Source organism: Ictalurus punctatus, chromosome 16 (assembly GCF_001660625.3).
Source record: "Ictalurus punctatus breed USDA103 chromosome 16, Coco_2.0, whole genome shotgun sequence".
Classification (NCBI taxonomy): domain Eukaryota; kingdom Metazoa; phylum Chordata; class Actinopteri; order Siluriformes; family Ictaluridae; genus Ictalurus; species Ictalurus punctatus.
This window is the reverse complement of record NC_030431.2, coordinates 26,243,083-26,256,313: the sequence shown is the minus strand read 5'-3', so window position 1 is coordinate 26,256,313 and position 13,231 is coordinate 26,243,083. Positions and strand designations below refer to the sequence as shown.

Genomic DNA, 13,231 nt, shown 5'->3' with positions numbered 1-13,231 from the left:
AGAGAGACAGCGAGACAGAGACACAGAGAGAGAGAGACAGAGCGAGAGAGAGACAGAGAGAGAGACAGAGCAAGAGAGAGACCGAGAGAGAGACAGAGCAAGAGAGAGAGACAGAGAGAGAGAGACAGAGAGAGAGACAGAGCGAGAGAGAGAGACAGAGAGAGAGAGACAGAGAGAGAGAGACAGAGAGAGAGAGACAGAGAGAGAGAGAGACAGAGAGAGAGAGAGACAGAGAGAGAGAGAGACAGAGAGAGACAGAGAGAGAGAGAGACAGAGAGAGAGAGACAGAGAGAGAGAGACAGAGAGAGAGAGAGAGACAGAGAGAGAGAGACAGAGAGAGAGACAGAGCAAGAGAGAGACCGAGAGAGAGACAGAGCAAGAGAGAGACAGAGAGAGAGACAGAGCAAGAGAGAGAGACAGAGCAAGAGAGAGACAGCGAGACAGAGAGAGACACACAGAGAGAGAGAGAGAGAGAGAGACAGACAGAGCGAGAGAGAGAGAGCGAGACAGAGAGAGAGAGAGAGAGGGAGAGAGAGAAACAGAGAGAGAGAGAGAGGGAGAGAGAGAAACAGAGAGAGAGAGAGATTGATTAATGTGATGCTCACTTTACCGTTTAATGCTGATGATTTTAAATGATGTCTAACACAGAACTGTACATTAATAAAGCAATAAATGTGTGTGTGTGTGTGTGTGTGTGTGTGTGTGTGTGTGTGTGTGTGTGTGTGTGTGTGTGTGCGCAGTACGAGGCGGTGGTGAGCGTGGGGAACGAGGCCATCGTGCATCATATGGAGGTGTTCGAATGCTCGCCTCACATGGACTCCGTCCCTCAGTACAGCGGCTCCTGCGACTCCAAGATGAAGCCGACGAAGCTGAACTCCTGCCGACACGTCCTGGCAGCGTGGGCCCTCGGAGCCGAGGTGAACACACACACACACACACACACACACACACACACTCATACACACACACACATACACACGCGCACACACACGCACACACACACACACACACACACACACACACACACCATCTCACAGCCTTCAGTAGTTAAAGCACTTTACTAAACTATTTATTTGTTTATTTATTTCCGGTCTCGGGGACTTTACTGATGTTTACAAATAGAAATGAGCGAACCGAGCGTCAGCGTTGCCAGGTCTCTGATTTATCTGCAGCTACCCTTTAAACCGCTGCACAATTGTAGAGTTGCATAGATTGGTAATGTTAGATTAGACATTAGATTCGGTAACGCTGCATAAATATTGCCTTCAGCGTAAACTTTTATTTATGGATGGGATGTTTTTATTTTTATTGGAGATTAACAAAGGTGTTAAAGGTCTGTAAGTAATATTCACTCAACCAAAGACTTGGGCTTAATTACTTTCCTTACAGTTAATTATGAGAACCTTAATATACCTAAAACCTCCTCAAAAGCCACGCCCCAAATTCACCTGCACGTCTGAAGCCTAGGCTAGAACACCTGATTAGCACCAGTGCGGTAGGCGGAGCTTTGTGAACGGCCAGTGAACATGATTGACAGGCGGTTAACACCTTAACTCGATTGTCCATGTGATGTGTTTACAGTGTATTATGTGGAGTTTCATGAGAATAAACGAATACGGGTGATTTATGGAAACGTTTCTTTGTAACTCCATTTTGAAGGCCTTCCTCTTCCTCTTCCTCTTCATCACTAGTGTTGCGTAAGTGGAGCGTTTTTCACAAGCGGTGCTCGGTGATTGGCGCGGATAATTCAGGGTTGTGCAGGTACCGAGAGCTGCCGCAGCATTCAGCTGTCTCTATAGACACACACGGGCAGATCGCCCACGCTCGCTCGCTCGGTGCCAGGCACGGATCTGAGTGGCACGGAGAGACAAGAGACACCAATTACTGAATTACACGAGAGGAAAACGAGCACAAAACATCTTCCTCCTCCCGCTGCCGAGCCGGAGAGATCAGATTAGACAAATATATATATATATATATACAAACTGAAGCCTTCATGTGTGTTTATAAAGAACTGTTTCTGTTATTCTTTTCCCAGCACAGTTATTTGCATTTACATGAATTATTTCCGTTTCAGATCTGAAGGGAAATGATGCATTTCATATATAAAAAAAAGGAAGAAAAAAGAATGAGGAGCAGAAGAAAGAGGAGGAGGAACAAAATCAGGCCGGTTATGTAAAGCAGATCTTGGACTGTGTTTTATTATTTTATAACGCTTTTAAATAAGGGCTGTTTTTTCCCTTTTTTATTTTAAAAATAAATAAAACTCTCGCTGGTGAAAGTGATGACAGTACAGAGCTGAGCCGTTCGAGCTGCGGTCTGTCTCGGCCGAGGGATTCGCGATCGATCGATCACACGAACTCCTCTGTGTGTGACTAACACCACCCCGCCGCCATCCAGCCCCGCGTCCTGATTGGTCAGAATGAATCCGTCGATCAATTCTCTATCTATAACAGCGGGTTTATATTAATGCGCTCGTTCGGATACGTTATGGTTTCTATAGGAACGAGGAATCGTACGGCTCGGCATAAAGTTACGGCTGTTACGGCTGGCACTGGAGACTCCTTCCGTGGATGATAAATAAACATTTATTCTCTTTATAGAAAACTTTTACGTTTTCTGACTTCTTCAGGACAGAGGAGTTTATGTTATGTGGTTCTCGGTAACGTGACGAGGTGTAACTATAAGCGGATAAAAAGTATGTGTTGTTTATTAATAAATGAAGCGGTGTAATTGTTGGTGAGTTGCTGTGGGGTAAGTGGAATAAAACACTCAGGGACGGGCCGTTACGGGAAAATACGGGAAAATACGCAACTACAGGGCGGTAACAGTAACTTCGCTTCATCACACCACCACTATAACGTGTGTGTGTGTGTGTGTGTGTGTGTGTGTGTGTGTGTTTAGCCATTCTACTACCCCTCGGATGCCGGTCTTCCTCTGGGTGGAGAAGGTTCCTCTAGGTTCCTTCGTTTGGAGGTGCACTATCACAACCCACTAATCATGTCAGGTATGTGTATACACACACACACACACACACACACACACACACACACACACACACACACACACACACACGGCCCAATTAGTGCATTTCAATTTCTGTAACCAGTATGAGTCATCTTTTCTGTCTCTGTAACTACCTGCTCACCCGCTCGCCTTCAGCATCTCCTCCTCCTCCTCCTCACTTTTCCAGACTTCTTGTTTCAAAACCGTCTTTCAAAAAAATCATATTTTTTATCCATAGCTTCTGGCTTAGTCAGTACTTTGTGCTAGTTCCCTTTACCGAGATAACAGCTCTGAGTCTTCTCCTATAACACTGATGAGGTTGGAGAACACATGGTGAGGGATCTGAGAGCGTTCCTCCATACAGAACCTCTCCAGATCCTTCACATGTCAGGTCCATGCTGGTGGACTCTCCTCTTCAGTTCACCCCACAGGTGTTCTATGGGGTTCAGGTCAGGGGACTGGGGTGGTGATGGCAGGATCTTGATTTTGTGGTCAGTAAAACATTTCTGTGTTGATGTTGATGATGTTTTGGATCATCGTCCTGCTGGAAGATCCAATCATGGCCCATTTGAATCTTTCTGTCAGAGGCAGTCAGGTTTTCATTTAATATCTGTTGATATTAATTAATATCTGTTGAGTCCATGATGCCATGTATCCTAACAAAATGTCCAGGTCCTCTGCAGAAAAACAGCCCAGAACATTAAAGATCCACCTCCATATTTAACCGTGGACATGAGGGACTTTTCCATACGTCTACCTCTCTGTGTGCTCCAAAACCACCTCTGTGTTTATTACCAAAAAGCTCTATTCTGGTTTCATCTGACCGTAGAACCCGGTCCCATTTGAAGCTCCAGTCGTGTCTGCACACTGAAGACGCTCGAGTTTGTTTTTGGATGAGAGTAGAGGCTTTTTTCTCGAAACTCTTCCAAACAGCTTGTGGTGATGTCGGTGACTTCAGATTGTAGTTTTGGAGACTTTCTGACCCCAAGACACGACTAACTTCTGCAGTTCTCCAGCTGTGATCCTCGGAGATGTTTTATCCACTCGAAGCGTCCTCTTCACAGTGCGTTGAGACGATACAGACACTCGTCCAATTCCAGGTCGATTCATAACATTTCCAACAACCTTTTGCCGCACATCACAGCTACATTCCTCGCTCTTACCCATCGTTATGAATGACTAAGTGAATTCGGCCTGTGTGTTACCTCATATTTATACCCCTGTGAAACAGGAAGTCATGGTCGAACAATTTCCTGTTCCTAGTCACCCAGGTGTTCTAAAAACAATTAAAATATAAGTGGGAATATACTTCATTCATCGGGGTGCTGCTGTTGAATAAATCGGCGAGAAAATGAGGCTGTAAACCGGACGTCGGATACTCGGACACCTGTGAGTGATGAGTGAGTGTACTAGCGGTTATCTAGATGTGTAGCTAAGCATTATTGTTATATACAGTATAGAAACTACAGTTAAATGAACTGAATCACTACAGCGGTTCTGTCGCAGTATCGGGGTCCGTGTGTCAGCTATACTCACAGAATTGTGTTTGTGTTCCAGGGCGTCGTGACTCCTCGGGTATCCGTCTGTGGTTCACTCCGTCTCTGAGGCGCTTCGACGCCGGGATCATGGAGCTCGGTTTGGTCTACACGCCCGTCATGGCCATCCCTCCTCACCAGCACACGTTCCACCTCACGGGCTACTGCACTGCCGAGTGCACACGCACGGTACGCACTCCAGAACCGTCTAGAACCTCGAACGTCGTTTGTGCTTCATCTTACCTGTGCGCATGTGTTCATCTAACTAATCCGAGAGATTAGCTTTTGTTGCTGAAAGTTTGATTCATTATGCTGAGTCAAATTTCAATGAATCAAATGTCAAAAAGTTCAATAATAGTTGTAGATCAGGTGTTCTTGAACCTTGCTGTAAAAAATGTCACATCAAATCAAGACTTTACAAATATATATGATTACAGAGAAACGCATTAAATCAAAGAAAGTGTGTGTGTGTGTGTGTGTGTGTGTGTGTGTGTGTGTGTATGCACATGTAGAACCTGTACATTGCTCGAGAGAACCGAACACCAGTGTGCCGAAGTGCTGTTTATTCCTGGATAACACGTGTGTGTGTGTGTGTGTGTGTGTGTGTGTGTGTGTGTGTTCACTCCCACTCATCCCCTACAGGCGCTGCCTCCTGGAGGGATCCATATTTTTGCGTCTCAGCTGCACACACACCTGGCGGGCCGAGGCGTCCGCACCGTGCTGGTGAGAGGAGGCAGAGAGGTGGAGGTGGTGCAGGAGGACAAACACTTCAGCACACACTATCAGGTAGAACACACGTAAACACACACACACACACACACTCTCAAATATAAATATATCCCTGATGGTTGCTCACGGCACGACCCCACACATCCTACAGAACGTTGAATATGATCAAGTTTCTTCAAATTTGAGAAAGAAGGTGCTAGATTATATTTATTCAGCACTAACACTTCTCTCTCTCTCTCTCTCTCTCTCGCGCGCTCTCGCTCTCTCAGATCATCCGCATCCTCAGGAAGATGGTGACTGTTCTGCCAGTAAGTTCTCCACGCCAGCACAGCTAAAACAGGACTTGTATTTATCCGGGAAAGAAAAAAACCAAAAACAAAACAGCGATAACGCAGACATCACAGGAAAAGCCTGGAGGCAACAAGCCACTAACAAAAGAACAGATCTGCTGCATTTAGACTGTCAATATCAGCTCCCACACACACAGCGAGAGCCGCCAGTTTCACTCTGACCTGCCAAACACCGAGCCGCTTTTACATTTCCAACTACAAATAGCAGCTGATCACAAGATTGTGCTCTCTCTCTCTCTCTCGCTCTCTCTCTCTCCCTCTCTCTCCCTCTCTCTCTCTCTCACGCAGGGTGATGTGCTTCTGACAAAATGCACTTACAACACAGAAGACAGAGTCGAAGCTACAGTGGTGAGCATGAATACGATACACACTACGCAGTTACGACACATCGTTCTTTTCAGTCACTTTTCACGTCGTAGTATAGCAGCTATTAACCCTATAAGGCGCCTGTAAAGTGCACCTGTTAGGCTTTTTCAGATGTCACCTTCCATGTAGACTTTCAAAAAAAGTCTGCAACGTTTCTTTGTCTGCAAAGAGTCATCGACTCCGTAAAAGAAGGAATCGATTCTGAACAGCCGAATCGAGTCGTTTAGTGATTCCAGACTTTACTTCCTGTACTAACCTAGGTAGGTCCGTAATAAAAAGCCCCGCCTCTGGTCTTCATCGTCTGCTCACTGACAGACGGAGCTGAAACTCGTTACGGTAGTGGGCGTTTCCTTTTTGAAACGCGCTGACAACGGTAGACCAATCAGAGCAGAGTATGCTCTCTGAAAGGAAGAGTTTAGAACGGATCATTTAACGAGTCGTTTGTGACACTGGGGGGGGGGGGGGGGGGGGGACTTTTTGAGAAACGGTCCCCTAGTCTTCGACGTAAACAGGAAGTCGGTGAAAGGATTAGGAGATGATCCATCAGACCGTTTTATTAATTCTGTAGCCTTAACATCTTCTCCTCTTCCGATGGAGGCTGAAGTTGTTTGAAGGCAGAAATGGCCCTGAAATAGAGTTAAATGGTGCTGTGTGTGTGTGTGTGTGTGTGTGTGTGTTTTCTTGCTGTGTGTGCAGGGTGGATTTGGGATCATGGAGGAGATGTGTGTGAATTATGTGCACTATTACCCACGTACACAGCTGGAGCTCTGTAAGAGTCACGTAGACCCTGATTACCTGCAGAAATACTTCAGCATCATCAACAGGTGCTTGCGTGTGTGTGTGTGTGTGCGTGTGTGTGTGTGTGTGTGGTTTAACATCTGAACATTCCCAGTGAACGAGCTGTTACTATAGAAACCATAACGCATTATTTATGAGCCTGTGATTTGTTGTTATTTTTGTCAGGTTCCATGGCGGGGACAGCTGCAGCTGCTCTCAGACCACAGTAGAGGACCAGTTCTCCGCCGTGACCTGGGACTCCTTCAGTGCCGAGGTGCTCGACTCGCTGTACACCACCTCACCCATCTCCATGCACTGTAACCAGTCCATCGCCGAGCTCTTCCCCGTGAGTACAACCGCTCGCACCACGAGAACGTTCAGAAACACAGTTTGATCTCTTAGTGAAACGCGTGTTCGCGTCGTTCTCGTCTCCAGGGCGACTGGGAGAAACGGAAGATTCCCCAGGTGTTAACGGAGCTCCAGCCAGCCGCGCGACCTTGCGACCCGAGCCGAGCGCCGGCTCAGAGTAACGGCCCTACAGAGGTCCGACCCCGACGCAGCGGATAACGCCGAGTCTTCCCGTTCCCGCGCCGACGCTCCCAGGCCTCCACCGGCGCGGTGCACTTACAGTATATAAATAAATAAAAACGTTGCTGAATTCACGTCCATGGTTGCCGCATATTTATACTTTAATTACAGTCGCTCGTGAAGTCTGTAACAGCTGACTAGCGCTTTGCTAACTTCTTCCAGGGTTTATAAGCTTTACGCATATAAATACTTTTCATTTGGTCATTTCTCTTCAGTGGAACGGTACACTCCGCCGCCACGAGAGCAACCTGCGAGTACAGGTTTAATCTAAACTACTGTTTGTGCTTATTTTTGTGCAGTGAGTAATGCAGGCTCGCTTCAGCCAATCAGGAACGAGGATTTTTTTGCGGCGTCTCTGCCTGGGGGTAAACGCTCGCAGTGTTGAGCTAGTGATAAATACAAAAACAAAAAAACTCTTGTGCCGTGAAAAGAAAACTAGCATCGCTAACATTTCAGTACATGACCTTTTCATTTTATTGCTCATAAACTCAAAGGTTTATTCGTCAGATTGGAACAACTTTATAAGACGACTTTGGTGCTGTCGAATGTGCTTAAATTCCAAATACACAGGATGTAAACCGTCACATGGTCTCCATTTTTTTTTCTTTTCTCACACACACACACACACACACACACTCACTTATATATAAAATAATGTGGACACAATTTTTGCGCTGGAGCTACAAAGCTAATGTTGCTAACAACACTGTTGGACGGTACACACTTTACGGGTTCCTCCAGAGGGACAAATCAATAACGAACCCTTCAGTGTGCGACAGATTCGTGGTTTTTTTTGGCTTTTAAATATTTTTTACTAAGACACGTTTAAGTTTTCGATGGAATTTTATAGACAGTTCTATTACTAGTTAATACGTTTGCTTTCTTGTGGACATTTTAAGACTAATAAGATGACCCGTAAAGTCTGACGGGGCGAAAGGATTTCCGTATCGGACGTGGCCGGCTCAGACTCGCCGTGAACGCAGACCCGAGCGTGTGTTTAGTTCTGCTGGAAAAGTCTCGAGTGTGTGTGTAACAGCAACGGGAGCGTTCTCGTCGTCCCGGAACCTCCGGTTGATCTTCAGGTCTGCGGCGAGGACGAGAACGGGACCGCATCAGGACGTTCAGTCTGAACCGTAGATCCCCTTCACTCTCTTGTTGTCCGGGTCAAACGGGGACTTCAGGTGGGCTTTGGCCTTGTAGACCACGCCCATTCTCTCCAGAGTGAACTCGCCGCTGCGGATGAAATCTGGGCTCACCTGTGTTGGGGGGGGGGGACGGGGGGACGGGACGGGACACACGACACGTTTAAATGTGTGTTAAAGATAATTTGTATAGTTTTCGAGTCATGTTAAAATTGTCTCTTGTGGGTGTGGCCTGTCTAACTTTCGTTCCGATGAGAAAGTAGCGCGTGATATGATTTATACACGTACAAAAATGCACGTTTTTGATTTATGCGCTCGACTCGTTCCGGGTCTGAGGTTTATTTTCCTTCGCGACGTTTCGTTACACATTTGAACGAGCGGGCGTACCTCGTACCTGACGGGATGAGATGAAACCGTGCGTGGAGGTTTGTTACTTACATTTACGTTGGTGTAAAATGGTCCTCTTGAGGGAAACACTGCTCAGTGGCGCCCCCTGCAGTGGGAACTGTTTATCCAATCATTTCCATCTTGGCGTCAACATCTGTTCCCTTCATCGCTTTCATCCCTTCGTCGTTCACTTTCTCTCTCTCTCTCTCTCCATCGTGTTTTTTTTTAAAATTATTTTTTAACTAATTCTGTCTAAATACAGTCATGTCTAATGCCACTAACATTTGTGACCTTTGACCCCAGGGTCAGGTGCAGCCATAATTGATCTTCTGGGAGATGGAGGGACGACTGGCACTTTCCTCTTTCCCTTCATTATCTATACTCGTATCAAACTTTCACATTTCCTTCATCGCAGTACACAGGTGTGTGTGTGTGTGTGTGTGTGTAACTCACCACCCCTCCGTCTGGATTGCGGACGTATCCGTAGCCGATGGTTTTGTTGATGGCGTATCCGAACTCAGCGCGCCGCAAGTGTCCAACCGGAACGCCGTTACGGAAAACGGCCTCCAATCCGAACATGGGAACTTTCCTGTGTGGAGAGAGAGAGAACAGCAAACACTTTACAGTCATCTCACACACACACACACACACACACACACACACACACACACACTCCGGGGAATCCGGGAACATCGCCGTGTACACTCGACTGCAAGAGATGCAAATCATTTGACAGCCGTGTAGATGTTTTGATCTAACTAACCCCCTGGAAACCCCGCCCCTTTCCGCATTTCCACATTAGTAACCTCGTCCAATCTCGATTTTCTCGCTCGATAGACCGTCTTGACGAATAGAGCTTTTTTTTTTTTTTTGAGTTTATTAACGTGAACTAAAACTAATCAGTGTGCTTCGCACTAAACACTGGATCCTGTACCCAGTGTAATCTGATGACATCACTGATTAATTAGTGATCTGATTATCGTGTCCAAGCAGTACTTTACTTCCACGTTACTTTCGAAACCTCTCGGAGAAAAATGGCGGAATGACCTTTTTTTTTTGTTTTTTCCTCAGGGGTGGAAGCAGGCTTTCATCATGTTCTGCACTGTAATGTTCAAAAGCAAACAAGAACCTTGATAACTCTGTGTTTACAGGTTTTCACTCCTGACGCCTACAACACTTCACCTCGCACATCTTTTGTGTAGTTCGGCGCCGCTACGTGTTCAGCTAGTCGACGCTGTGCTACTTTCAGCTGCACTTTATTTCATCAGAACCCAAACGTCTAGACCCAGGGTTACAGAACCGCTCTACAGTGTCACGTTCAGCTTCCAGTGTTTGTGGGGTGTATGACTGCGATGACACGTGTGTGTGTGTGTGTGTGTGTGTGTGTGTGTGTGTGTGTGTGTGAGACTCACTCGTCAACGGTGAAGCAGACGATTCTCCTGCGCAGGCCTTCAGCCTTCTGCTTCTCCAGAGCTTGACGTCCCAGGAAGGGGATAGACGACTTCATTTTACAGGTGAATGCAAGCCCCGCCTCTAGGGGCGTGTCATCGGGACGCAGGTCAGCGTGCCAATGTCTGTAACCTGAGAAACAGGAAGTGGGCGGAGTTCAATCCAGAAACCCGTGAAGACTCCAAATCGGCGCCTAACCCAAATGTGATACAGGGAACCCTTACAGGATCTACGCAGAACCCGACAATCAGAGCGGAACCGTGGTTTGGAAGACGAGAACCCTTACAGAAACGCTGAGGAACTTCTTTTCCTAAGTGTATATGTACTGCAAGCGTACGAAACAAACTCCAAATACTTTCTCACTATTTCCTTCTTCATACTTAAAACCTTAAACACGGTTCCACGTACTGCAGTACCCTTTACAAGGCTAAGAACCTTTAATGATGCGATAGACGCTTAAAGAACCCTTGACGAGCGCATTATTAACTGAATAAACTCCAAACTATTGCTCATAATGTCTGGAACCTGTCGGGTCTTCGACATGTAGCGCTTGGTACGCTCTTAATGGTTTATCGGATAGTTAAGTTCTTAGCTTGCTAAAAGGGTTCTGCGTGGAACTTCTAAGGGTTCCTCCAACAATACGAAAACAAAGCAATCAGAAATCCATTAAAGTGGTAATATTTCTAAGAGTTTACTGCCGATGAATTCGGTTCCACTTCTTACAGGGTAACAAGAGAAAACCGAACAGTTGTGTGGGCGGAGCTAGAACCGGTCCAGGTCACTGATTGGTCAGGATTGTCCTGAGGATGTCTCGGACTCTTAACGGCTTTTCTGCCAAAAAAGCCAGATTTCTGAATCTTCTTTTGAATTTTCGAAGCGTTTTATCTCGCTCTTTTTACGCATGATTCTGTCAGCTTTCACCGATAATTACTGGAAGTATTGGCACCCTTTCGGTTCTGTTTGGGTCGCTCAACGCAATTTAAAACAAACTCTCTGTGCCTCATGTTCTTTTTTTTTTTTTTTTTTTTTTCCTCTGTCCTCCCTCAACGTCAACGAAAATCAGTCTGTGGATTTTGAGTAGTATTTTATTGACGGTGTTCGTCACTAGGCTCCGCCCACGACCTCTAGAGAAACGTGTGTAGTAGAACCGTAAACGGAACCTCACCTTTCTCGATGCTGAGCGAGTCGATGGCTCTGTAGGCTGCGTTCTGGGCGCCGTATTTGGCGCCGGCGGACATGACGGCCCGATAAACCGGCAGGCAGGAGTCTTTAGGGATGTGCAGCTCCCAGCCCAGCTCTCCGACGAAGGACAGACGCATGGCTCGTACCTGCGCGCGCACGCACACACGCACGCACACACGCACAGTCATTTATTTCTCCAGTGTACTCAGAAATGCTGAATATTGTCGCATCAGCGAGTAAAAAACTTGACCAGAAAGCATCATTAAAACAATGCACTTGCTCGTTCAGCACTTGCTATAAATAAACGGCGGCTCACGGATAACGCAAATTAGCGACTCTACGACATGTTCAGTTTTACACTGGAGCTGTGAGATTAATTACACTGACAAGTCATGGGCATCTGCGTCGAACCACCATCAGATCCTCAGTGACGGCACTTTGAGCTGTAAATATGATGCTATTAAATAACATGATCACCGAGCTTAATGATGGCATTTTAAGCATGTGGATCGGACCTGTTTGTCCAGAACGTCCAACAGAAGCTGGATCGGATTGAGATCTGGGGAATGTGGAGGCGGAGTCGACACCTCGAACTCGGTCATGTTCCTCAAACCGTTCCTGAACAGTGTGTGCGGTGTGTCAGGGAGCGTCATCCTGCTGAACGAGGACACTGATATTAGGAACACCGTTACCATGAAGGGGTGAACTCGGTCTGGAACGGTGTTTAGGTAGGTGCTACGTGTCAAAGTAACATCCACGTGAATACCAGGATCCAAGGTTTCCCAGCAGAACGTTACCCGGAACATCACGCCGCCTCCACCAGCTCGCCTTCTTCCCATAGTGCACCCCGGTGCCGTCTCCTCCCCAGATAAGCGCCGCTCACACACCCGGCCTCCGGGAACACCCCACAACACCTGCGTTTTGGAGAAGCTCTGACCCAGGCGTCTCGACATCACAATTTGGCCCTCGTCAAAGTCACTCGGATCCTTACACTCGCACGTTTTTCCTGCTTCCAACACGTCAGCTTCCAGAACTGACTGATGAATAGATCCCACCCCCTGACGGTAACGCCATAATCAACGTTATTCGCAAAATATCAAATATTTTGTGTGAAACAGACTTCCTTGAGATTTCAGCCATATTAGCAAAAGTAAAGAAACAAAACTTAAGAGTTTATGTTGATTCTGCAGGAACTAATTGTAAAAAAGTGGCTGTGTGGCGGAGACAGAGAGAGTTAATTGGAATAAATTGTGTGTGTGTGTGTGTGCGTATGTATGTGTGTGTGCGTGTGTGTGTGTGTGTGCGCGCGCGCTGACACAGCACACCATTACTCCCGTTCACTCTCGGCTCTTTTCAGAGGAACAAAGTGTGCACTCGTGTATTTTCTGAATCAATCGCTGCTCTGCAATCTTCAGCACTTTTACTAGTTTGCGGTGAAGCTCCGTGCCCGAGTCACGCTAAACGTCTAACATTTTCCATGTTGAATAAAAAAAATGATCGTTATATATTTTTAAGCATTTGTGTTTCAAAATGGAGGCGGGGGGATGAATAAATTATATGCAAATGAGATGATGTTCAAAGCTTTTTTTTTGCTTTTAAAAACAATAAATATTTGCGATTCTCCTTGGCTAGTTTTATAAAATATAAAGTCATATATAATTTTTATTTGGTTTCGCAAATGTTTTTGGTGGTTTGATTATTGCATATTTTCCTCTTCTTC

The 13,231-nt window shown here is 46.3% G+C and overlaps 2 protein-coding genes across 3 annotated transcripts in view; one reads left to right on the top strand and one right to left on the bottom strand.

Annotated features, from left to right (window-relative positions):
* The window catches only part of dbh (dopamine beta-hydroxylase (dopamine beta-monooxygenase)), a 45,954-nt gene extending 38,226 nt beyond the window's left edge, over nt 1-7,728 (top strand). For both annotated transcript variants that reach the window (XM_017488835.3, XM_017488833.3), the window contains 9 exons: nt 741-917; nt 2,905-3,007; nt 4,564-4,730; nt 5,184-5,327; nt 5,540-5,578; nt 5,909-5,968; nt 6,683-6,810; nt 6,950-7,109; nt 7,199-7,728. In XM_017488835.3, the coding sequence (XP_017344324.1) occupies nt 741-917; nt 2,905-3,007; nt 4,564-4,730; nt 5,184-5,327; nt 5,540-5,578; nt 5,909-5,968; nt 6,683-6,810; nt 6,950-7,109; nt 7,199-7,330 (1,110 nt within the window). In that variant the 3' untranslated portion in view covers nt 7,331-7,728. The remainder of the gene's footprint in view (nt 1-740; nt 918-2,904; nt 3,008-4,563; nt 4,731-5,183; nt 5,328-5,539; nt 5,579-5,908; nt 5,969-6,682; nt 6,811-6,949; nt 7,110-7,198) is intronic.
* A 73-nt stretch (nt 7,729-7,801) lies between these two features.
* Nucleotides 7,802-13,231, bottom strand: part of sardh (sarcosine dehydrogenase) — a 31,313-nt gene continuing 25,883 nt past the window's right edge. The window contains exons 18-21 of the mRNA XM_053686752.1: nt 11,495-11,657; nt 10,293-10,461; nt 9,334-9,469; nt 7,802-8,607 (exon numbers count right to left, since the gene is read on the bottom strand). Coding sequence (XP_053542727.1) covers nt 8,473-8,607; nt 9,334-9,469; nt 10,293-10,461; nt 11,495-11,657 — 603 coding nt within the window. The 3' untranslated portion in view covers nt 7,802-8,472. The remainder of the gene's footprint in view (nt 8,608-9,333; nt 9,470-10,292; nt 10,462-11,494; nt 11,658-13,231) is intronic.